Genomic DNA, 24,170 nt, shown 5'->3' on the forward strand with positions numbered 1-24,170 from the left:
AATTGCAGACTTGCCAATATCTGCTGTGTGACATTAACGTCTAAATCAATGCACAATTGCCATAACTATTTTTGTTATTTTTATTCATGCATTGACTGATGCCTGCATTTATTTGCCATAAATTCTCGCTCAACAAATTCTTTTGGTATTCATAGACAAGAAAAATTGTGAAATTTAGCGAAAAAAGCTGCAAAAAAATGATTTTTTTCGCAAGCAAGCAGTGATGTTGAAAGATCGCAGCAATATGTATTGTAATGCGAGGTGATATTTAGAAGGCGAAATATTATTATACTTCTCAATTGTTCAATGGAAGCGGTAATGCAGCAAAAAAATAACAAAAATAAGAAATCGATGTTGCTTATTTATTGAAATTCAATTTTCTAGTGCCTTGAAAAATGATATGATGAAATTTGCTCACATTACTCATTTAAATAATTGCATATTTTATGATCACGAGCATGTTTTCAATCACAGAACTTAGATTATTGAGACATAAACATAAATTTGTATTATTTCATTGAAAAATCATCACATGATTGTGAGTAACGGACAAAATTTGAAATGTCATCGGTTAAGCAAAACGGTTAATCGGGAATCAAGAGAGGCGAATCGGTTAAACACATTGAATTTATTTTTTGTTCTTGAATATTCTAATAAAATAAAGGATGTCTACAATTGCACAACAATTAACAATCGGCGGAAGCAGAAGTTCAGGCCAGCCTGTTCGTACTCAAAATGGTAAGTGGCCTATTTGATTTATAAAAATCGAATTAAAGTTTTTACAAAAAACATGTGATAGAAAAGATCCGAACAAAAAATGATTCATAAAATTTTACTTAATTTTTTCTAGTCATGGCTGCATCCTCAATTGCAAACATCGTTAAGAGTTCCTTAGGACCAGTTGGACTTGATAAAATGCTTGTTGATGATATCGGCGATGTTACAGTCACAAATGATGGAGCAACTATTTTGCGGCTTTTGGAAGTTGAACATCCAGCTGCAAAGTAAGTGATCAATAAACTCATCAGATGATGCATGAACAGCATTTACTAATTAATTTATGTTTCTCCTTCTATAAATATAGAGTTTTGGTTGAGCTTGCTCAATTACAAGACGAAGAAGTTGGAGATGGCACAACATCTGTCGTAATTATCGCCGCGGAACTGCTTAAAAATGCAGATGACTTGGTTAAACAAAAAATTCATCCAACATCAATCATTGCTGGTTATCGTTTAGCATGCAAAGAAGCTTGCAAATACATAAATGAACATTTAACAGCACCAGTTGATGATTTAGGCCGCGATTGTTTAGTTAATTGTGCTAAGACATCAATGAGCTCGAAGATTATTAGTGCAGATGCTGATTTCTTTGCATCTTTGGTTGTTGATGCTGCACAAGCAATTAAAATTACCGACTTTAAAGGAAATCCATCTTATCCAATTAAAGCAGTCAATGTGTTGAAAGCTCACGGTAAATCTGCTCGCGAAAGTACACTTATTCAAGGCTATGCTCTTAACTGTACCGTTGCATCACAACAAATGCCGAAGAAAATTACCAATGCAAAACTTGCATGCTTAGATTTCTCTTTGCAAAAGACAAAAATGAAATTGGGTGTACAGGTATTAATTACTGATCCTGAAAAACTTGACGGTATTCGTGCACGAGAACTTGACATTACCAAAGAGCGTATTGAAAAGATTCTCGCAACTGGCGTTAATGTTGTACTTTGTACCGGTGGAATTGATGATCTTTGCATGAAATATTTCGTCGAGAAAGGCTGCATGGCAGTTCGTCGTGTAAAGAAATCTGATTTGAAGAGAATTGCAAAAGCAACTGGTGCAACATTCTTAACATCACTCACGAATATGGATGGAGATGAAAGCTTTGATGCATCAATGATTGGTGAAGCTGCCGAAGTCGTACAAGAAGTAATTTGTGATGATGAGTTAATTTTGATCAAAAATCCAAAAGCACGTACTGCTGCCTCGATTATTTTGCGTGGACCAAACGATTTCTATTGTGATGAAATGGAACGATCAGTTCATGACTCATTATGTGTCGTTAAGCGTGTTCTTGAAGGAAAGAAAGTTGTTGCAGGAGGCGGTTGTGTTGAGGCTGCATTGAGCATTTTCTTAGAAAATTTTGCAACCTCATTGAGCTCTCGCGAACAATTGGCTATTGCCGAATTTGCTAAATCATTACTCGTTATTCCAAAAACATTAGCAGTAAATGCCGCCAAGGATGCGACAGATTTAGTTGCTAAACTTCGCGCCTATCACAATTCAAGTCAAACGAAAAAGGATCATGCACATTTAAAATGGTACGGTCTTGACTTGATTGAGGGAGTTGTTAAGGATAACAAGAAGGCTGGTGTCCTTGAACCATCGATCTCTAAAATCAAATCGTTGAAATTCGCAACAGAAGCAGCAATCACTATCCTTCGAATTGATGATATGATCAAACTTAATCCAGAAGACAAAGGAGGAAAGAGCTATGGCGATGCCTGTGCTGCTGGCGAATTAGATGGTTAATTTATTTACCTCCATAATTTATCATCTCATTTTAATTTAATTAATATTTTGTTTCTTTCGCAATGTATTACTTACTAACTAGCTTTTCAAAGAGATTTTTAATTCAATAATAAATGATTTTTTTCTTTTCATTAAATAAATTCATTGCTTTAACCGCCTAATACCTAAGCAAATTTCCCTAATTCACCATTTTTTTGCTAAAATACACATGCATTGTAATAAAAAAAAAATAAAAAGAATTTTTTCACAAAATCAAAAGCATTTAGCGTTTATTACTGTAGTTTTGTAAGTAATGGAATGGTTATCTCTTTTAATTGGTTCGTATTTCAATGGATTATCGGCAATTTACTTAAATTGAAAGAAAACTTTGGTCAACGGTTATTTAAAATTTGAAAAATTCCAGAAATTGTAAATTTTGAACTTCAAAAACCAGTAAAATTTTGAACCTGAACAATAATTCTAATTTTAAAAATTCGTTAAATTTCAAATTTAGAGATTTACTTAAAAACTCAAAACTCCAAAATTCTCATGGGTACGCAAATCTTAATTCTCATGACACAAACTATAATTAAACCGAGAACTCGTTCAAAATAAATCTAGCACCTCGGTCAAGCTCTGTCAATTTTTCTTCATAATTAAGTTCAAAGAGAAATATGGCAATGAATGAAATGCAATCATTCTAAAGCAATAACAAGCCTGTAACAGAGTACAAATAGCGAGCAACACTTCCTACATGTCGTAAATTGAGGGATTTCAAAACTCTAAATCCAATTAATATAAATTATTGTGAAAAACAAATTTACACGATCGACACTTAAAAAATGGCACTTTTTATGTTCAATATGTACAAGAGACTTGACCTCACTTACATATTGCCTTTCTTTTGTTACAGACTGTATCTTGTAATGTACAAATTACAAATGTCGATAAGATATCTTATGACTAGTGGGCTACTTCATGAACTCATGTCTATTTTCTATGTCAATTATTGAGAATGAGGAATTTATGCTCATAAAAATTCACACTGCATTGATTTATGCTTTTTGATCGCTGCCGCATAGAAAAATAAACTTAAGCCACAAAAAAGTCAAATGCTACTCAAGTACGAATTAGGAAAACCACAATTCTGCATGTAAACAAGCATTGAATGCTGTTTATTTTTGGATAATATACTTTCGTATTCATGCCTGTATGTTTTACTTTATTTCATCAACTTAACCACCGACCTTGACAATCAATTTTCTATGCTGTATACATTTCATTCGGCGAAATGCAGTGCAAAATAATTTTTTGCTTAATTCAATTCCGAGATGTCATATTTTTTGCGAGACACAGCACTTGCCTTAGTAATATTTAATGGTAATGTGTTTCTGCACCTAAATGAGCTTTTATTGAATGTTTCTCAATACACCTTGTTATGATAATGATCAATAAGCTTGCTTTATAATAGAAATAAATATTATAAACAATGATATTTAGAAATCATCGAACTTTAGAGCATTAGCTCTATTGCAGAGTTTTTTTCAGGCATGATTTGCCATTGCTACAATGACTTGCGAAATAATTCACAATTTTATATCCTCTAAAAGCATGAGAGTGCATTTAGATGTGTCAAGATCAGGTTAACTGGATCTTACAAATTTGACTTTTATTTCCTTCCTGGATGTTTTGGATCTTGAATAAATCGGAAGCATTAGCTAATGTAATTAAGAATTAGATTGTTTAATTGCAGGTTTACTTGCCAAAAAGTCTTGAAATGTTCAAATAATTTCAGCATAGAGATGGACAATTTGGCATGTCAGTTATTTTAAGCATAAAAGTTAGTGACTATTCTATAATATTTATGCGAGGATTAATAGCTATTAAAACACAATAATAAGCAGCTTAATGTTACTAATGGATAATTTATTAGGTACTTAACTGTCATTTATACCTAGATACTGAAGTCATTGAATGCGATCATGTACCATGAAAAATTTTGCTGACATAAAGGACTTATGGACATAAAATTGAAGCTGAAGGTTGTTTGTGCATTAAGTTTGAGGGCTTTGGAAAATGTGTTGCATGAAGTTTTGAACTTGAAGTTTGTAGAAAAATTAACGGTTTTTTTAATTTTTGAAAAAGTTGACGGATTTTAAAATTTCCAATGAACTGAAATGAATTGAACTGTTGAATTACTGAACAATTTTGTCTTATGAATCTAAATTTAAGACAAATTTACTTTAATTAGTCAAATTATCATCATGCAACTCGCTTAACGATGTCCCTCGACATTTTAAAACAATTCCTATTATTTCAAACAGCCTCAAACTTTTAGAACTCAATTTATCTAGATGTCATTCAAACAATAAAGATCCAGTCAAAACAATTTAGCATTTTCAGCTAAAAACACGTCCATTCTTAATTAATTGAGTAATTTACTTTAATTCTAAACGACATGGGTGTCCTATTCTTCACAATAGCTGCATTAAAAATGGCAAATGATCATTACAATAACATTATTTTCATAGTTCATGTCAGCATGACTATTAATGCGACAAAAAGTATTTTAAATTGTGTTAAATAACATTTTCAGGCACGTTTAACAATTTTGGTTGTGACTGCATGTGTTGAGTATTAACTTCCGAGGTGCATGATCTCAGCTATTTTCGATGACCATAATAAGAAATTTGAGGGAGGGTCAATTGTAATGGAAACTAATGGCTATTAAAACCTTTAATTTTTTCTATTTATGTATCACAGCAGTAAGTGGCTCCATGATCCAATTAAATAGTCATCTCTGCGTCTTAGCTAATTCAAAAAATTAGAATAACAATACGTCGATCATTTCAAAGGTAATTTGTGTTTACAGGAAAATGCACTTCCGAAGTACAAAAGCAAGGTTCTTCTATATAGATTTCTATTCATAGCACTCAAGGAAGCTTTTTATGTCAGCTAGTTCCTCCTCATTTACACAAAAGTACTTCATAAGTAATTAAACATTAATTTTTTTTATGATGGATATTAATTTTGTCATGTCAAAAAATTCAGGAGAATTCAAAAATTAATTAAGATTTTTCTCATTTAGCTAAACCACATTTTGACATTTCAATTTTGAGCATTTATGACTAAGCTGTTCAATCATTTATTGGCCCGGCCTCTTTACCGCATTCATTCATTCAGTCAATCTTGATGTGATTGAATTTGATATGATTTTTTTAAGAATTTTAATGAAGGAATTGCTTTTGAGATTGGATTAGTACTGATAAAATGAACTTACTTATGGAACTGAGTCATTTTAAATTATAGATAATCATAGATCACTGTTCAGATATTGACTGGATGTTAAAAATATCAATGGATCAGGAAAAAATTAATGTTGAGTGCAACATTGTGTTGAATGTTGGTCATTTCATCAATATGGAATAGATTTTGTTGTCATTACACAAAATGTATCAGCCTTAATGTATGAATACAATGTATTTGATTGAAAAATGGCAAAATGATGTAAACATTTAATTATTTCCATATTTTCTTTGATTGCTTGAGTTTACTCCATAATTATGCTGCTCAATTATCTTTGTTGACGACTTTCCGCTGATTCACACCTAATTAAAGCTTGCAAAAATCTGATTTTCTTAAAATAAACTTTTTTCATAACCTCCAAAGAAAATGCTTTCAAATTTTTCCCGCCAAAATTTCAATTCCACAAAACCCAGTATAAAATCCAAAACAAATAGAAATAAGTTCCTTCCTAAACAACATTAGTCACCTGCTACCCGCTTATAACTTTTGCAATCCGAGACAATTTGAGGTGATTTATTCACATGTGAAATAAATTAAAACACATTAATTCATTGCTAGCCTGCCACACCGCTAGCAACTGTAAAAGCAATATCTATAAACATTTTATTAGCATTAAATTCACTAAAACGATCGATATTATATTTCTAGTGAATATCTCAAATGAGTGCCTACAAATGCAATAAGTCATTATAATTTTGTCATTAATAGAGTTGTATTGAATATAATATTGATTACAATAATTGTGCATTTTATTGAGACATCCAGCATGCATAAATCACATTAAAATTGAATTTTAATTCATTGATAATCAATTATGTCGAGTGATGCATGAACTTTTTCATAGAATCGATACACCATCAAGATTTATGAGATATGACTAGACTTATTGACAGCAAAAACGTGATCTTGGCAGCACAGTTAATAGAAAGATCCATAAAGTATCAACGAAAGGTGAAAGAAGCATTAATCTTCGAACTGTTGAATCTTGATGAATTTTATGTTTCATTTAATGATTGATCGCTAATTATTACATTACATAGCAGCAAGGAGCCACAAAAAAAGTCATGGAAGTTATGTAATTTTAATTTCAAGCTTCACTGGATCTTCTCTTGCATAAGTCAATTGAATACAGGATAAATTTGTTAAGCTATGCTCTTTCATATGAAGTGCTCGATGCATCTGACCCTACCGTACCATAATTCGTTATGTTGTTGCACCTTTATCGTGTAAGTTGGATATTAATTATGATTAATGAACATTTTTAAATACTTTATAATATGTGTGAAAATATTGAAAGTAAGCAGCAGCTGCAGAAGTTCCCGTTTCGTCTTCACATATCTTTGCCAATACGTGATTACATAAATCTTCTTGCTTCTTTCATTCGCGAATATGCTGAAGAGATAATTGTCAAGATGAAACAACAGAGAAATATTTTTATACTGAAGAAAAGATCATTGCAATAACTTAGCGATAATAAACCCAACATGCATTGCTTATGTAAGAAAACTTCTTTCTTTTTTGTGTTTTGTGTTTTTTTTTTTTTTTGATAATATGAAGGAGATTAGAGACTGCTTTCAGTTTGTCTTGCAATTTTAATGATAGTTCCTATTTTAACGGAAACTTGATATTCAAAAATTAAATTTTTTAACGGTTTTCAAAAATTCAAGCTTTTGAACTCACCAAGTTCAAAAATTTGAATTTTAAAAAACCGTTAGAATTTCACTTTTAAAACTATATTAATGAGATTAAGTCATTAAGAACTGAATCATGAAAACATAAATGCACTTCGGTCATGCACCTTCAAAAAACTTCCGACTACTTTTATCATAAAACAATGTGATGACGTCTCTTTTTAGCCATGTCCATAAATTAAAGCAAATTCATTGCAAATGAAGATTTTCAGATCCAACAAAAGTGATTATGCTCTTTTACATGTAAAGCAACAATGTGGATTTAACTAATTTATGTACCTCACTTCATCGTGGAATTTTTCTTCGAGCAAATGTTTCATTTTGCGAAATAAAAATTTATGTACAACATGCTGAATATTTTAATGAAATTTACGTCCTTATTGAAAAGTCAAGAATGACAAATTCAGCATGAATTTATTGTGAAAGCTTATGTTAATCTATTTAATTTATGAATCGCTGGGCTTAGCATAATATTAACTGCCGTCAAAATTTTAAATTCAACCGGTTAAGTATACGTAAAATTGTTCACGTTTCTATTGTTCTCATCATTCTAGTAAAGTCTGCGATTTCTGAGTGATTTGTCTGACTGTATCTTCATTTCAAGCTGTAAAATCATTCAATAGGTTCTATATAGAAGGTTTAAGTACATCCAGTGAATAAAATAATATCTAAATTCAATAATCACATCGAATTTTCCTAAATTGAACTTGATCTTCACTTGCAGAATAAGGTTGCACAAGAAATCTGCGTTATAGTCACCTCATAGCTTCTGTGTCAATCTTACTTTGCGGATAAGGCAGTAATAATAATAAGGTGATAAAGTGCTATTCTGTTTAGTCTAATAACTGATCTTCAAGTAGGAACACAAAATACGTAAAGATGTCGACAAAACTCTTACAAAACCGTGGACTATCAAGTGTCTTGGCTTCAAGATGCAGGTAAGTCGGCATTTATTATTTTCCGATAATTTTTCTATCCATGCATTTTTCCATATTTGACCTTAAAATGACCGATCTATTGTTATCTAATCATAATATCTTAAATTTCATTAATTCTTTAACATTCTAACAGTTCTTGGTGGTCAGCTGTCCAAATGGGCCCTCCAGATGCTATTTTGGGAGTTACGGAAGCATTTAAGCGAGACACAAATCCAAAAAAGATCAATCTTGGTGTCGGTACGTATTGCACTTGTTTATCATGTTGCAAAACTGTTGCATTTGTGTTGATGACACGATTCATTTCCATCACGTTTTTCTGTGTGCATTGTACACAAACGTTATCATTCTGTTTGACCGCCTTTTTAATTGACGTAGTTGAATCATCATCCATTCATGATTATCATGCGTATATCCGCATTGAATGAACTTTTTGTTAATCTTAAGATTTATTTTAATCCTCTGGATTAGTCTGAGGATTAAAATTCCAAATGATAATTGCAATGCATTCCTATGACGATAAAATCCAAAGTAGCATTGCCGGTGAAATTAATCTAGAAATTTTCATAAGACTTTTGGATGTGTGCCACATTATCAGTTCATAGCACAGACTTAATTGATGAAAATTTTCACATTAATTACTCACTATATATAGATCATGCTAAATGGTCGTGATATTACTTTTGGAAGTAAATGCGTCGTGACGTTTATAATTACTCAATTTTTAATTCCTTAGGTGCTTATCGTGATGATAATGGAAAGCCATTTATACTTCCAAGTGTGCAAAAAGCCGAAGAAATTATGGCAAAGAAGGCATTGGATAAGGAATATGCACCAATTTCCGGACCAGCTGATTTCTGTAAATTGAGCATTGAATTGGCACTTGGTGATAACAGCGAGGAATTGAAGGCTGGATTAAATTCCACTGTTCAAGGAATTTCAGGAACTGGATCTTTACGTGTTGGTGGAGCATTCTTGTCAAGCTTCTTCCCAGGAAATAAGGAAGTCTACCTTCCAGCACCATCATGGGGAAACCACACACCCGTAAGTCAGCAATAACTCATATTTGCTGCTTAAGCTCTAAATTCCAATTTATTTACAGATTTTCAAGCATTCAGGATTGAACGTCAAATCATACAAATATTATGACCCAAAAACATGCGGATTAGATTTCCAAGGAGCTTTAGATGATATTTCTGTAAGTCACTTACTTGAACTTGTTTATTTACAATTATTACTAACGTCACTGCTTGTTTTGTTGTTGTTGTTTACTTCAGAAAATGGAAGAACGTTCGATTATCTTACTTCATGCCTGCGCACATAATCCAACAGGAGTAGACCCAACACCCGAACAATGGCAAGAATTGTCAGCCTTGATTAAGAAGAAGAATTTGTTCCCATTCTTTGACATGGCTTATCAAGGATTTGCTAGTGGATCAGTTGACAAGGATGCATTTGCTGTTCGCTTGTTTATCCGTGATGGACATCAAATTGCATTGGCACAGAGTTATGCTAAGAATATGGGTCTTTATGGTGAACGTGCTGGCGCATTTTCATTAATTAACTCCAGCAAGGAAGAAGCAGATCGCACTTTATCACAATTGAAGATTCTCATTCGTCCAATGTACTCAAACCCACCTATTCATGGTGCTAGAATTGTCAGTACAATTTTGAGCACACCAGAACTTAGATCTGAATGGCTTGGTGATGTTAAGGGAATGGCTGATCGTATTATATCCATTAGATCCAAATTGAGATCAACTTTGGAAAATCTCGGATCAAAGAGAAACTGGCAACACATTACCGACCAAATTGGCATGTTCTGCTTCACTGGCATGAATGCTGAACAAAGTACAAGATTGAGCAATGAATTCAGCATCTATTTGACAAAAGACGGAAGAATTTCCATGGCTGGTGTAACAACAAAGAATGTTGAATATTTAGCACATGGTATTCATGAAGTCACCAAGTAAAGACATCCCACAAAAGTATCTCAAGTCACGCGAATTTAGATTAAAATGGAAAAGTTAAAGCATTTTAAATCACTCATATCCCATCGTGCATTTATTTATTAATGCATTTCATACAAATATAGTAAAAATTGTCAAAATTCTAATCCCTTATGGTCGACTGACTTTCTAAATGCTTAGCACATGGAAGTTGTTCCTTATTATTTATGTTACTTATTATTGTTTTTAATTCTATTTTTTATAATGCACATTTTTGTCCTAATCTAATTGGGATGCAATTTTGCACATGCACATGCAACTAGTGGAACTAAATTCTAATGTTGATGCTTTTGTCTAATGACATACTTACATATATTTAAGAACGAAAAAGTCTTGTGAAAAATTGAAAAAAAGTTGATTAATTGAAAAATATACGAAAAGATAGCTTTGAAAAATTTAAAAAAATTCTGAAGTTTTAATTGTTTTATGAAGTAGGCTTGGTATTTTTAATTGAGGATTTCAGGGTTTGAAGATGAATTGGATGTTCATCAGTTGTAGGAATTGGATTCCAGTAATGGCCTTTGACCAGTAATGGACACTCCACTTCTACTCAAGAACTCAGTGATGGGAACATGCAACTTGATATCGTAGGAAATGGCTTCGAGTTCCACTCTGGGATCCGTCATTCGGATTTGAACTTTTTCTGTCAATTTATCATCAGTATCAACAAGAAGCTGTCATGCTCTTTTTCAGACTATATTGAGGTAGGTCATCAAGTTGTCATTTGAATTTGGAGATCCAGTAGAGTTCAATTAGTCGTGTTGCCTTAACTAAGCAGTTTTGGATCTCAGATAACCTTGTCCTTGAAATCTTCTCTTCCAGAAACACAAGAATCAACAGAATTTCACTCCAGTTCCTAAGTAAGTCATATGAGAATTTGAAAAGTTTAATTAAATCAAGCATAAAGTCAACAAAAGTATTGAATTGAATTTAAAATCTCGTTTTTATTTAATTAATATTTACTTTTTTTCTGAGTTTTTTTTATCAGAAGAGAAGAAAAATTGTTTTGTGTGTGCGAATGCTTTATACAGTGGTTGTGTGAGCTTTTTCACATTTACATTAAAATTATGCAAAACGTCCGCAGTTTTTCGATTCTATATGCTAACTTTTGTTTATATATAGATGACATTTTGATGGAATCTTAATTTATTCATATTTCTCTTTCTTTTAAGGTATATCCATTGTTTTTTTTGTAATATTTCAATTCTCATAAAGTTAAATTAAGAAGAGAAAAAATTGTCTTATCAATATCAGCAAAAAAAGGTTAATAAAATTCATTAATCATAATAAGGGGGTCGTTCACTAATGACGTCTATAAATAATATCAAAATAAAATTTTATGAAGCCCAAAAGTGGGTTCTGTTTTCACTTTGGGAGCATCCAATATCAATATTCTATAATTTTTTGTGAAGATCATTTATGGATACTCCCTTCTGCTCCCCCACAACTAATTGAACGTCATTTGCAAACAAACCCCACTTTAAAGTAAACGTAAAGAATTTTTTAAAATCGTAATTTCAATTTCCTTTGAAAGTTTCTCAATTAACAACTAACAACTAACTTTTTTTGTTTAACAGTTCAAATTTTTTTTTACTTCCGACCTTCCTTAACTTTTTTTTTCACATTGAAGTTTTATCATTTATCATATAGTATGAATTTTATGGCATTTCCTTTATCAATATTCAAATTAAAAACTCTTTTTTATACAGTATCATGAAGGTTGAATGGATGTTAGTAGCACAAGATGTGTAGATGGAAAATATTTTAACAAAGCACGCTGCGATCAATGATTATTGCGTTGTTATGAATTATAAATGTGTTTCTGACACTTTTTGAAGATGATTTTTCCAGCTGTTTGCCTTTGGTATGTGAGATCACATCCAAGAGGTTTGTTTCGTTATACTATATGTACATTACTGTATGTCGAATATCACTGTATGTCTGTTTTGAGTCGTTTGGCGTTTTTATTGCTTGTATCAAGGTTATGTTTGAAAAAACTGAATTTGAAGTGAAATATCATTGATTTTTGAGTTTTCTTCATATTGTCACTGTTTTACTATCTTTGTTGATGACTTTCCACTGGTTTTTGGATGATTTTGGTTCCAAAATACTTAAAATTTGAGAAAATAACAAAAGTCTTTGTTTTTAATTTTTTTGAGGTTAAAAACATGGTTTAAGAATTTAAACCTTAAGATTAAATTAATCTAAGGATGCTTAATAAGTAAGTATCAGATATGATAGCGTCTGATCCTGACTATTAATTAAATACTCAACTTATAGTCTATAACAAGAATACACAAGACTCAAACCTTGTAAGCGAGATCAATCGCAAATAAAATCAAATCAGATCACAGCATGCTCAATTAAATTAAATTTTCCATTTCATTTGTCACAAATCCAATCAACCCAAGCTATCATAATATCCAATTTATATGATTTTCTTTTTTCCAATTCTTAATTCCTTTTAAATGAAAATTTTCTTCTTCTTCTTCTGGCTTAATGGAAAATCTATAGAAATGAATTCATCAAAAAATAATTAAAAAACTTTAGTCATTATTGGTGATGATGGGTTGTTTCTCATTAAGGTACTATATTTACATGAAATAAATGATTCACATCAGAGGATTTGTAGGTTCCTAACTCATCTGCCTGCTTTTTGTCCTTACGTGTAAAGTTTAAAAATGTATTTCTTTTATCTTCTTCATTTAAAGATCTTAAAGATATCAAATTGTACATTTAATTTAAAATTTTTATCTGATATCCTTTTATCAAGTATGTGTGTGTGTATGTGTATGTATGATTCTATTCCCTTAATTCCAATATATTAAACTTTTGTCTAAATTTACTTAGAAAAGAAGAAGTTTTTTTTACATTGCGCATCATTAAGAGTCGGATACTCTAATATTTTAAAGAAGAAAACATTCTTTTATACAACACTGAGCAATTAAATTCAATGGCTCGATAGCTGATTAGGTGAGAAAAAAATCCACGGCGGTAAAAATTGCGCCGAGACATAAAAATTGCCATTTTTATTATTTTCCATAGACTTTTTTTTTTTAATTTGATTTAAAAATTATTTAAATTTATCGATAATAATTCTATTGATATAATCTCTCTGATTCCCGCGTGAATGCATTTGATGAATCTAAGATATTACCATCAATGAATCCGTAATTCTCTTCAATTTGTATATCATCGTTAAACTCTTTTATACTTTCACTTTCACAATCAGCCTCAAGACTCCTTACTAAATTCTCATATGCTTCAGCGCCATTATGCGTTCTTATCTCCTCCTCTTGTAACTGAACTTCCTCAAATTGTCCATTTAATTTTGTACTATCGTCATCGCCATTGATTATTTCTTGAACTTGACTGTCTGACGGCTGTGGTGACTTTATTTCTTCGTCTGTGTGAATGAAGACAAATTCTGAGATATCTGGTGTCGGTATTTGCTGTTTCTCTGCATCTACTTGCGGTATATTTTCGGCTATAACAATGAGAAAAAAAGTTGTTTTCAACGGTTTTTTGACATTTAAAATTTAACGGTTTTCAAAAATTCAAAGTTCAATTTTAAAATTTTGAAAAACGTTAAAAATTCAAACTAAAAATATACGTTAGCTCACCATAAATAATATTCGAACTAGAATCGATTTCGGAACTTTCAATAATAATATTTTCATTGCTATTTTGTACAATTTCCTGTATGCTCTCACTGGAGTCATCTAAACGTGGCTTCTTTGCAGTTGTTCCACTTCCATTACTCTCAGCACGCTCTTTATTCTCTTTCGTCCTGTTTGCATCATCCAGCTCTTGTTCCCAATCTGTCGTCTCCTTACTAAGTTTTGTACTCTCAATGGTTGCTAATGTTGGGGTTGTTATTTGTGTTGGTGTTGATTGAATTTGAACGATTTGCGATGTATTTACAACAGTGAATCCTTTTGTATTAATATTTCTCTGTATTTTTAAGTTACTGGGTAATGGACCTTTAAGAATTTTTGAATTTACAATGCTACCAGGTCCTAATTTTAATTTTATTTGCTTCGGTGCCGTCACTGACTTTTGTATAATAACTTTTGGAAAACTTGTTGCAGGAACTGATGTCGTTGATACGGGTAGGAAATCAATTGGAGTACTTTCTGTGATCCGTTGATTATCAGGTATTCTTTCATTGCTTGTCATTGTGTCTGTTGTGGTTGATTGTGTATCCTTTTGCTGTTGCTGCTGTTGTTGTTGTGCAAATGTTCGATCGATTGTTTGAACAATTACTTTAGGTCCATTGCCAACTTTTGTTCCGCTACTTAAAATCGTGTACGGTGATTTAGTTCCAACTTGATAAGTATTTGTTATTGATTTTCCACTCAATACCAATTGTCCCGCCTTTCCACTTACAATTGTTGCTGATGGCGATAAATTTGCTGTTGTACTTCCATCTTGATTTTTATTCATAACAAGTTGAATTTTTTGAATTTTAAATTTTGATGGTGTCGTTGTTGGTGACACTAATGTCTGTTGTGATTGTGATGATGACGGTGACACAGTTTTTACAACCTCTGGATTTTGAGGCTTATTAATAATTGGTTTTGTACTTGCCGGAATAATTTTAATAGCACGATTTTGAATGACTTTTAATGATGAATTCGGTGTTGATGTTGTTAATGATGGCAGTTGTGCGACTGATGATGTTGATGGCTGTGTTATAGATTGTTGTGGATTATTAACTGGTGATGTGACTTTTAATTTTGGAGTACAACTAGCTGCCGTTGATAATAGTTGAAGCGGTGATGTCATTGCTGGAGATAATTCATTATCACTGTTCTCGAGAGGCATTGACTCAACGACTGATGACGGTTCCATTTTTATATTCATATTCATATTCATATTCGTTGATGACATTGTATTAAATATGATTTGTGGATCTGGTATGTGATCCATATTGTTATTATTATTACTACTATTAACTCTTGAGCCCGCACCATTTGCTGAATATTTTGAATTGTAATTGCTTTTGGATGGCACATTCATGCTTTTAGATCGTCGCGATGATCCTGTCGGTGCGACATGTTGCTGTTCTGGTAATAGTTCATTCTTTACTCGATTATTGGGAATATAATGTGGCTGTGGTTCTAGCGTTTGATGATTCATTTTGAGTAGATTCATATCCTTCTTATTATTTGTCGGTAATGGCTGTTGTTGATTAAAGCACAATTTTAATGGTGGAGGTGGCATTAGTTGTGCTGTTAAATGTCTCTGCAATTCATCAAAATGCTTCTCGTCCGATGACGATAATGATGTGGGATATGAAAATTGCATACGATTTGGAGATTGCTTTGAATTTTTTGTTTTTGATTTCTTTGTGAATGTTTTTCGTGAACGCTTCGTATTGAGGGTCTGATATAAATGCTGTATTTTCATGTTCGGAACAGGTGGCGGTTTAAGATGATGATAATGTTTCTTTTTTGTGTGTGGATGTAGAGTTACTAAATCTATGCTTCGTTTTAAATCTTTTCTGCTAATGCCAAATATAGCTGGGGTTGTTGTTGACGGTTTTGTTGGATCATCAAGTATGATTGGCTTTCCTGTGATTTCTACATCTAAATTTCTTTCACGTTTTGTATCAGCTGGTTCTGGAAGATCCAAATTCTCTTGTGATGCAAACTTGGACGCATGATCTGCAAGCATATGAAGGGCTGTGTATGCTGGCGCTCGACTTATTAATGGATATGAACGATGGCCTTCTCTTATCCATTCTAAATCAAATGTTTTTCCATTTATTCTGAAATATTAAGGAAATTTATATCACTATAAGTCATTTTAAATTAATTTTTAATCCTTACAGCTCCGATATCGTTGTTAATTTTTCATTATTTGCAACTCTTCGTACTTCGGCTTTGTGGCGATCCTCTGAGATATGAAAACACCTTCTTAACTGATCTAATACACCTTGTTTGCTACTGTCTAAACTTCCTTGTGCTCTAAATGTACTCACAACACTAGAATAAGCTTCAAGTTCTGGAAATCAATTAAAATATAAGCATTATTAAGTTTTTTGTTTTGGCTTTGCTTTTCAATGGATGATTTTTCATTCCATTTTATTTTTTTATCACTCTACTGACCTAAACGTCTTAGAACTCCTCTGCATTCGTCTTTTGTCAGGTCCACCTTTGATGGAAACATATTTTTAATACACTTGGACATTGAATAAATCAGAAATTATTCAAAATTTATTTTTTGTGTATAGCTCCATAAATAAAATAGGGCCTTGCTTGCTGATTACGATATTCGGTTAACTGAATTCGGTCGGTTAATGCATTCAAACTAAATTGTAAACAGATTTTCGTCTTTTTATGCTGTAACTAATGGTTTTCTCGTAATATTTTAAAAATATTGCTTTGTTTACTAATTGATCGATTAAAAAATAACGGCAAATTGTGAAAATTTTTGAATAAATTCAAATTTTACTTTTAACGGAAAATATTAATTTGCTTCATTTTTTATGCTTTATTGAAATTTTTTCATGTTAGTTATAGTATTTAATGATGATTTATGATTATTGGTGATCTGAAAATGCATTAATTAACAGAATCAGAGTTGGAAAACAATTTTCAAATGTTGCTCAAAATTGCTGAGATTTGCTCAGCGCAAAAATTCAAAAATTTAAATTCTAAAAATTCGTTATTAACGGAAATGTGACGATTGCTTAAAAAATGATTAATTATGCTAATCTGTAATAAAATTTATCACAAATTCATTCAAATGAGCATAAGTCATATGAATAAATCTCTTGTAATTTATTAAAAATATTAAATATACTTAGAAAAATCTCCCAATATTGAATCAACAGCTGACAAGAATAATGAATTAATTAAGTCAGGTACATTAACAATTGTATAAATACAATGCAAGTTACAGATTCTAATGTCAGTATTTGATCTAGCTTCGAAAAACTAACTAAAAATGAAAAGTTTAACAAAAATAATTGTTATAATTATCATTGTTTATGGAGTCTGTGAGGAACTGCGTGAGTTAAGAATATCAGTTACTAATGATGTGAATATTTCTAATAATTTGTCTATAATTAGCGAAAGAAATAACAACATGCAGTAGATCCGATGAAAATTTCCATAAGTGCCTTGCTGGTGCCATTCAGGAAGCCCTAATTATTTTTAAGGATGGTAATTAGATAAAAATCATTAAAATTACTATTTTAAGCCTTATTTATTGCCATATAGGAAGTGAGAAGTTTGATCTGCCAAAAATTGAGCCATTCAAAATAACTCAACATACAGAATCGGAATCAATTGGTGGAACTCCAAATTTTTATCTCAAATCGTCCTTAAACAATGCTGAAATTCGTGGATTAACAACTGGAAAAATGTTGAGAACAGCAACAAGATTTAATAAAGGCTATGGAATTAAGCTTGAAACTGCATTTGATAGGATTTCAATTATTGGAAATTACACGATGAATGGGAAGGTTTTGGTACTTCCAATAAATGGCGAAGGAAGATGCAATATAACATTTGTAGACACAATTGTACGCGTTGAGTCGCATGGTAAGTATATAACAAAGGATGGAGATGAATACATCGATATACAGGAATTTAAAATTAAAATTACCCCAAAACGTGTCTTCTTCAACTTTGAGAATCTCTTTAAAAATGATAAAAAGTTAAGTGACACAATTAATTCAGTCATGAATCAACAATGGCAATTAGTTACTGACAATATATTGCCGGGATATGAAGAGAAGATTGGCGAGCAGCTTATCGGTGTTTGTAATAAAATTTATCACAATGTTCCAGTCAATAAGATTTTCCGGGAATAGAAAATTGAAAACTTGTTTCAACAATTGATTTACATTTAATAACACTGTTTTAATTAATTAATGATGTGTATACATTTTTGTGTGTACATATAGAATGTTAATTATGAATATTTATAATATAAAATAATAATAAATCGGCACATTCATATATTAAACGCATTTACTGATGGGATCTGTTTTGTTTTTAAGATATTTAACGGATTTTGTAAGATTTGAATTTTTAACGGCTTTTGTAAAATTTGAATTTTTACTTGATTTTTTGAAGTTCAAAAATTCAAATTTTTGAAAACCGTTAATGATTTCAAATTTGTGGTAAACCGTTAAAATTCACTGAACGAGTTTTCATCCTACGAAACATTAATGTCACATCCATCAAGTCAAAATAAAAACAAATGACAACAATTGCACAAATATGAATTTACACAAATTAACACATTTTACGTTTCAAATAAATTACTCGGCAATATCGAATGCAGCGTGTTGATAGAATTATGCAGAATACAGACCATTGGAATTTCACAGTCAACTAGAAATTCAGCAAAAAGACTTGCATTGTCATGTGACACACTGATAACAACAACAACTTTATCTTGCAATGTATGTCGTTCTACATTTATCGATTCGAGTCGTCGTTCACCAAGCATCAAATTTGTGTATGGAAGATTTATTGATCCTCGAATATGCCAACGTTTATAGTCATTCTGTGGTCGGAGATCAAACACAACAACTTGATTCGGTTTTTCTCTCAATAAATAAATTAGATCATTCGCACTAATTCGTGGTGAGATTTCTTTCTGAATATCACTCAATTCTATGTTTGTAATATCAAATATTTCCAGTTCCTCAGTCCTCCAAACATGCTTTCGATGACAAATACTTTTCGGTGTCTTTTCGTACATCACTTGTGAGTCATTGACACAAGTTTCCATAATAATGTCTGGCAAGTCCGAGAATAGCAAAATACATTCATTAAATCCAGCTTCCTTTAGTGTCGATTTTAATTGCTTTAATATAGCAACACCAATAAATAGTGGATATGATGAATCGCCGATTAGTAATCGATCCCACAAATGTAAAATTTTATGAAGTGGAAAAACGTGTGAAAACATTGTCAGCACCCATGGAATTGCAAACAATTCAGGAATAAAACTAATTGTATTGAGATGTTTCGATAATGCTGGCTCATGAAAAGTCACTAATTGTGAGAATTTCGTTAAATATTCCTTAATTATGATTGAGTTGTCTTTTAGGAAAAAGTTGTGTAGATATTTTGGTATAAAATTGTAGAGTGATAGAAAGGCAGTTTCCTCGTCATTAAAATTTGACACTAAAAATGGTGCCGTTAATGAATCAAGTCCTTGCCAGTAGACATACTGTGGATGTGCTGTGACCCATGCCTTTAATAATCTTTTGAGCTTGTAATGACCTGTTGGACTACTTAGCAGCTCGTCATATTGATGACATCTTGGTATATCCACTTCTATTTGTCGATCTGTTTGATTTGATGTGACTTTATCGATCTTATCGTACTTTCCTGTTGGTATGACATTTAGCAATGCAGCCCAGATCTTTCCTCTCAAAAATGGCGGTATGTCAATCTTAGCTTCTTCAATAATCAAGTCTCGAGTGTATGGATATCCTTTCAATAATCTTGAGAACAAAACGACTCTATAAAATTGATATTCGATATTTCGTTCGCGAATCACCATAGGTAGATTCCGCATTTCAGCACCGAAATTGTATGGCAGTCTAGGACAATGCAATAGCGGATAAAATGCTCGTTTTGGAATGAGTGCTAAACGATCTGATAAATTCTTTGTATTGAGAATGACTACTCGTTGATCGAATAGTGAGCTTTGACTCTTATAATTTGGCATAGATTTACTGCTTTGAAGGAGAACTAATCGTGGAACTGTCAAAATTGGAGCTTCGCTTCTGATTAAGCCTTCCTTTTTCAGTTCTGAATGAACATCTCCACCAGTTAATTGCCAAAGATAATAAATTTGAGAAATATCAAGTCTTTCCATTGGAGCTAATTCCCTAATTCCTTTTTTATGAACTTTGAAGGTGATAGATTCTTGATGGTTTGTAAAAACTGATGAATTGAGTATTTCCTGACATGTTGGACGATTTTTTGATTCTATAGCCAAACATGACTCTAAAAGATCTTTAAAATCACTATTTAAGTTGTTATAAACTTCTAAGCAGTTATGGTCCCTTGCAATCTTCTCAAGAACAGATCCGCTAGTTGTACAAAAGCTTAATATCTTGCGAGCAATATTTGAGAACTTCAAGTTAGTCCACAAAGATATTCCAAAGACTAACTCAGTTATTATCATTCCCAAACTCCACACATCACTTTTTGGATTTCCATGATTTCCTAATATTCTTTCTGGCGAGATATATCGAATATTACTTCCGATTGGGAATGTTACATATTCCTCATTATCATCATCTCCGCGAGTCATGTAATAAAATCCATAATTGAATAGCTTTACATTTTGCCATTCGTCGATAAGAACATTTGAAGGCTCGAGATTATGATGAACAATATCATTGTTGTGTATGAAATTTAATCCAGTCGTACACTGATAAAATATTTTTAATATATTTTCGTACTGGATGTTTTTGTTGGATATTTCAGTCAATGAAGATCCATAATATTCGCTTATGACAATCGTCCTTTCTGTGAATAATGAACATCATTAGATGTGGTTAGTTGATAGCTTATTAACTTACCATGTTTGCCTCGCTCAATATTCAGATATTGAGTTAAATTATCGTGCCGAAAAGACTTTAAAATTTGAAATCGTCCAAAAATACTAATTGAATTAGCTGTTAATGGTAGTCCATTTGATGAAACTGCTTCATTTTGCCATAATTTAGCGATGAACGTAAATGCAGATAACTGAGAATTGATCTTTGACACAGCCGGACTCATTTATTTAATTAAATTTAATTTTTCTGAAGATATTTTGTTTATGAGATGATACGAACAGCGTTGGTAACTAAACCTTATGAGGACAGCACAATAAATGGCTTAATCCGCCTTATTTATTTACATAGATCGATGGCTAATCAGCAAGCTTAGTTAAATGCAGGAACGCTGTCTGAATATAACAAAACTGTGCAATAATTTAGAATATTTTACCAAATCAACTAGATGTCCAACGCTGGAGCTTAAAAAAGTGATGTCTCTGAATATCCTTATTTATGCTCTGTCTGTTACTGAATCTTGAATGTTTTGGTTCTGCATATTCTTAAAAGTATGTTAATTCAATTATTGAGTCATTAATTCGATTAAAGTAGCCAAAAATTTGAAAATAAACAATCTAGTTTTCTCACGGAATTTAAAAATCATAACGGTCAGAAAATATTTGAATTAGACATAAACAAAAAAGAAATTTTTTAGTGAATTTTCACCGATCTAAGGAACAATGTATAAATTTTATAATTATGAGGAAATAATCAGGCGAATACGACGACTAGATTCGAAATTAACATATAGGAAGCTGTTTATCATCATAGTGATATCATGTTTGTTCTTTTTGTGGATTATTTCAAGATATTTCTTTAGTGACTCGAAAAAAATAGAAAGAGGTAAAATTTTATGTCGTGTAATTTCTCCTGTTTTATCGAAATCGTTTATTAATTCCATTTTATTTACAATTCAATTAAAGATACACTAAGTACATGTATAGATGATAATCTTTCGGCACGAATATACAGTGAATTCGATAAAGGAAACTTGAATATTTATGGACTAGATAATAATATTGGACTTAAAGATATTCCTTACGTCGGAAATGGTATCTTTGGTTTGGAAATCAGTCAAGATGCATATTTGAATATCAAAGAAGGTCGTGCATTACTCTTAGGATTACCATTTGCACCGATTGTCTCAGTAGCAAAAAATCAAGAAGATGTGAAAGAAATTTCAATTGTTGATTATATTAATGGATTGGTCACGAGATATCAATGTTATGAAGATTATCAAGTCCGATACAAATATTATGCACATCGTAACTATCCATCAGTGTTCGTTCAAGAAATCCAGATTAAAAATAATCGAAACCAAATTATTGATCTCAACTTAGTATTACCAAGAATTATTGGCGATTGGACAACTGCCACATCACAAATAACAAAAATTCAGCATGGATCAAAGATTGTTGACTATCAGGTGATAACAGGACAGGTAAACTCTCTTATAAATGGAAAAATTCGTGTTGTGTCGATTGTTCATCGTGTAATTCCGAGATCTTTAACACTTAATAAGCGCGGTAATACAAACCTTAATTTATTGACTACAATTAACTATTCTAAGCCGGTCTCAAAGGATCAATTTAAACAACAGAAAGAGGTTGTTGAGAAATTTGCAATAGAAGCAATGAAAAAAATTATTGAAGAGCATTTAGGCGAAGATGATGTGGCCGGTGATGCTTTATACAAATTCCGTAAACAGCATACAAGTGTATGGAATAATTTATGGCAAACTGGATTCTACATATCAACATCGAAAGCTGAAAATGCAATTAATGGTGACAAAATTAACTCCACTATGTATCATGTATTGTCACATGCTAGAGCATACGAATTCGAGGAATCAATAACGCCAATGAGAAAGAATCAAATTTTACAAGATCTAACATACAGTGAGGGATGTTATGATAGTTATCATACACTTCAAGCTGAAAATTTATGGAAGTCAATGACGACAATTGAAGAAGCAAATACGGTTGTTAAAAGCTGGATTTTAACGATGGAGAAGCAAGGTTGTCATAACTTGATACGCGCTGGTGCTAGCGGAATTGTTCAGTCGATGGTTTTATCATTCGGTGGCTTCCGATTTAGTAATCAACATTTAGAATTTAATATTCATCCAAAGTACTTACATCGTGACTTTTCATTCCGTCGATTAAATTACGGAAATATGACTCATGTTAATATTACCGTTACGGTTCGTGATGATAATAAGGCACAAATTGAAGTTTCTCTTGATCGTTCTGATCGAACTTATTATGCATGTGATGCAGGATGCTTAGACACACCAGTACAACTCAGTCAAATGACACGCGTTTTTCCTGTCAAGCTTACAGAGCCACTTACTTCTGTTCTTTATATAACGTCTGATAAACAACATATGGAAGACCTAAGACATGCTATTCATGTCAAGGAAATTATTGAAGCACCAGCACACGAACATCATTTGCTTCTCCTGCATAGACATGGATCTAACTTAGGTGGACTTCCAACATTCTTTTGGATAGCTATATGTGCAATTATCGTAATTTTCCATGTGTTCTTGTGTAAATTAATAGTTAAGGAATACTGCGATCCTCCAGAATTAAAACGCTATAGATATAGCAAACCTTAAATAAAGTATGTACTTCAAAATGAGTGCATAGTAAATTATAATAACAAATAAATTAATGAATTAAATGTATGATTGAGTTTTCAATTTTTAAAAATTGTAAATAGTTTGAATGTTAATGCAATAAAATATTTTAAAGTCGTAAATTATTGTTTGTTTTGCCTTGAATATTGCATAAAACTTTGTGGAATAGTACAGGTGTTTTCCAGTTACAAAATTGGAATGAATTAAATATTGCTGATAAATAGTTTTTGTAACGGTCATTCATAATTTAAATTGAATTTATTATTTCATAGTTGCTTACCCTTTTCATACAAAATATTCAGTATTTCTTCGGATTTCAAAGAGTAAACATCGTGTCAATTTCAATTCTAATAATCGACAAAAAGAGTGAAAAGCCGGCAATTCCTAATTTATTCAACAATCACGTGAAATTCATAATGGAGTAAGGGTAAGTCTGAAACAGAAGAAATAAATTGAAATCCTGAAAATAATCAAACAATAAACAAAGTCAAGTTGA

At 31.8% G+C, this 24,170-nt stretch overlaps 6 protein-coding genes across 8 annotated transcripts; 4 read left to right on the forward strand and 2 right to left on the reverse strand.

Moving 5' to 3' along the window:
• Positions 1 to 588: 588 nt before the first annotated feature.
• On the forward strand, positions 589 to 2,792 carry CCT1 (chaperonin containing TCP1 subunit 1). The gene is made up of 3 exons (XM_070650074.1): positions 589 to 738; positions 851 to 1,004; positions 1,085 to 2,792. The coding sequence occupies exons 1-3, from the start codon at positions 666 to 668 to the stop codon at positions 2,529 to 2,531; spliced, it is 1,674 nt and encodes a 557-aa protein (XP_070506175.1). The 5' UTR covers positions 589 to 665; the 3' UTR covers positions 2,532 to 2,792.
• A 5,479-nt stretch (positions 2,793 to 8,271) lies between these two features.
• Got2 (glutamate oxaloacetate transaminase 2) lies at positions 8,272 to 10,853 on the forward strand. The gene is made up of 5 exons (XM_070649998.1): positions 8,272 to 8,445; positions 8,579 to 8,682; positions 9,179 to 9,486; positions 9,545 to 9,640; positions 9,720 to 10,853. The coding sequence occupies exons 1-5, from the start codon at positions 8,387 to 8,389 to the stop codon at positions 10,413 to 10,415; spliced, it is 1,263 nt and encodes a 420-aa protein (XP_070506099.1). The 5' UTR covers positions 8,272 to 8,386; the 3' UTR covers positions 10,416 to 10,853.
• Positions 10,478 to 16,816, reverse strand: LOC139097954 (BRCA2-interacting transcriptional repressor EMSY). Of its 3 annotated transcripts, XR_011545126.1 has the most exons (6): positions 16,565 to 16,816; positions 16,286 to 16,460; positions 14,075 to 16,224; positions 13,050 to 13,938; positions 11,415 to 12,959; positions 10,478 to 11,307 (listed from the first exon to the last, which is right to left on the reverse strand). XR_011545126.1 is itself a non-coding variant. In XM_070649997.1 (4 exons), the coding sequence occupies exons 1-4, from the start codon at positions 16,644 to 16,646 to the stop codon at positions 13,550 to 13,552; spliced, it is 2,796 nt and encodes a 931-aa protein (XP_070506098.1). In that variant the 5' UTR covers positions 16,647 to 16,816; the 3' UTR covers positions 11,376 to 13,549. The 3 variants fall into 3 exon arrangements, 1 of the variants encoding a protein (XP_070506098.1); XR_011545125.1 differs by having other exon boundaries at positions 11,415 to 13,938; XM_070649997.1 differs by lacking the exon at positions 10,478 to 11,307 and having other exon boundaries at positions 11,376 to 13,938.
• Positions 16,817 to 17,328: 512 nt separating this feature from the next.
• LOC139098347 (protein takeout-like) lies at positions 17,329 to 18,408 on the forward strand. The gene is made up of 3 exons (XM_070650517.1): positions 17,329 to 17,469; positions 17,531 to 17,623; positions 17,681 to 18,408. The coding sequence occupies exons 1-3, from the start codon at positions 17,406 to 17,408 to the stop codon at positions 18,274 to 18,276; spliced, it is 753 nt and encodes a 250-aa protein (XP_070506618.1). The 5' UTR covers positions 17,329 to 17,405; the 3' UTR covers positions 18,277 to 18,408.
• Positions 18,328 to 21,331, reverse strand: LOC139098346 (TBC domain-containing protein kinase-like protein). The gene is made up of 2 exons (XM_070650516.1): positions 21,016 to 21,331; positions 18,328 to 20,962 (listed from the first exon to the last, which is right to left on the reverse strand). The coding sequence occupies exons 1-2, from the start codon at positions 21,215 to 21,217 to the stop codon at positions 18,714 to 18,716; spliced, it is 2,451 nt and encodes an 816-aa protein (XP_070506617.1). The 5' UTR covers positions 21,218 to 21,331; the 3' UTR covers positions 18,328 to 18,713.
• A 338-nt stretch (positions 21,332 to 21,669) lies between these two features.
• Positions 21,670 to 23,751, forward strand: LOC139098132 (uncharacterized protein KIAA2013 homolog). The gene is made up of 2 exons (XM_070650255.1): positions 21,670 to 21,876; positions 21,957 to 23,751. Exons 1-2 carry the CDS (start codon positions 21,714 to 21,716, stop codon positions 23,651 to 23,653), a joined length of 1,860 nt encoding a protein of 619 aa, XP_070506356.1. The 5' UTR covers positions 21,670 to 21,713; the 3' UTR covers positions 23,654 to 23,751.
• The last annotated feature ends 419 nt before the right edge of the window (positions 23,752 to 24,170 follow it).

Source organism: Chironomus tepperi, unplaced genomic scaffold (genome assembly GCF_022539635.2).
Source record: "Chironomus tepperi strain 1889 unplaced genomic scaffold, CSIRO-AGI_Ctep_v1 contig_445, whole genome shotgun sequence".
Classification (NCBI taxonomy): domain Eukaryota; kingdom Metazoa; phylum Arthropoda; class Insecta; order Diptera; family Chironomidae; genus Chironomus; species Chironomus tepperi.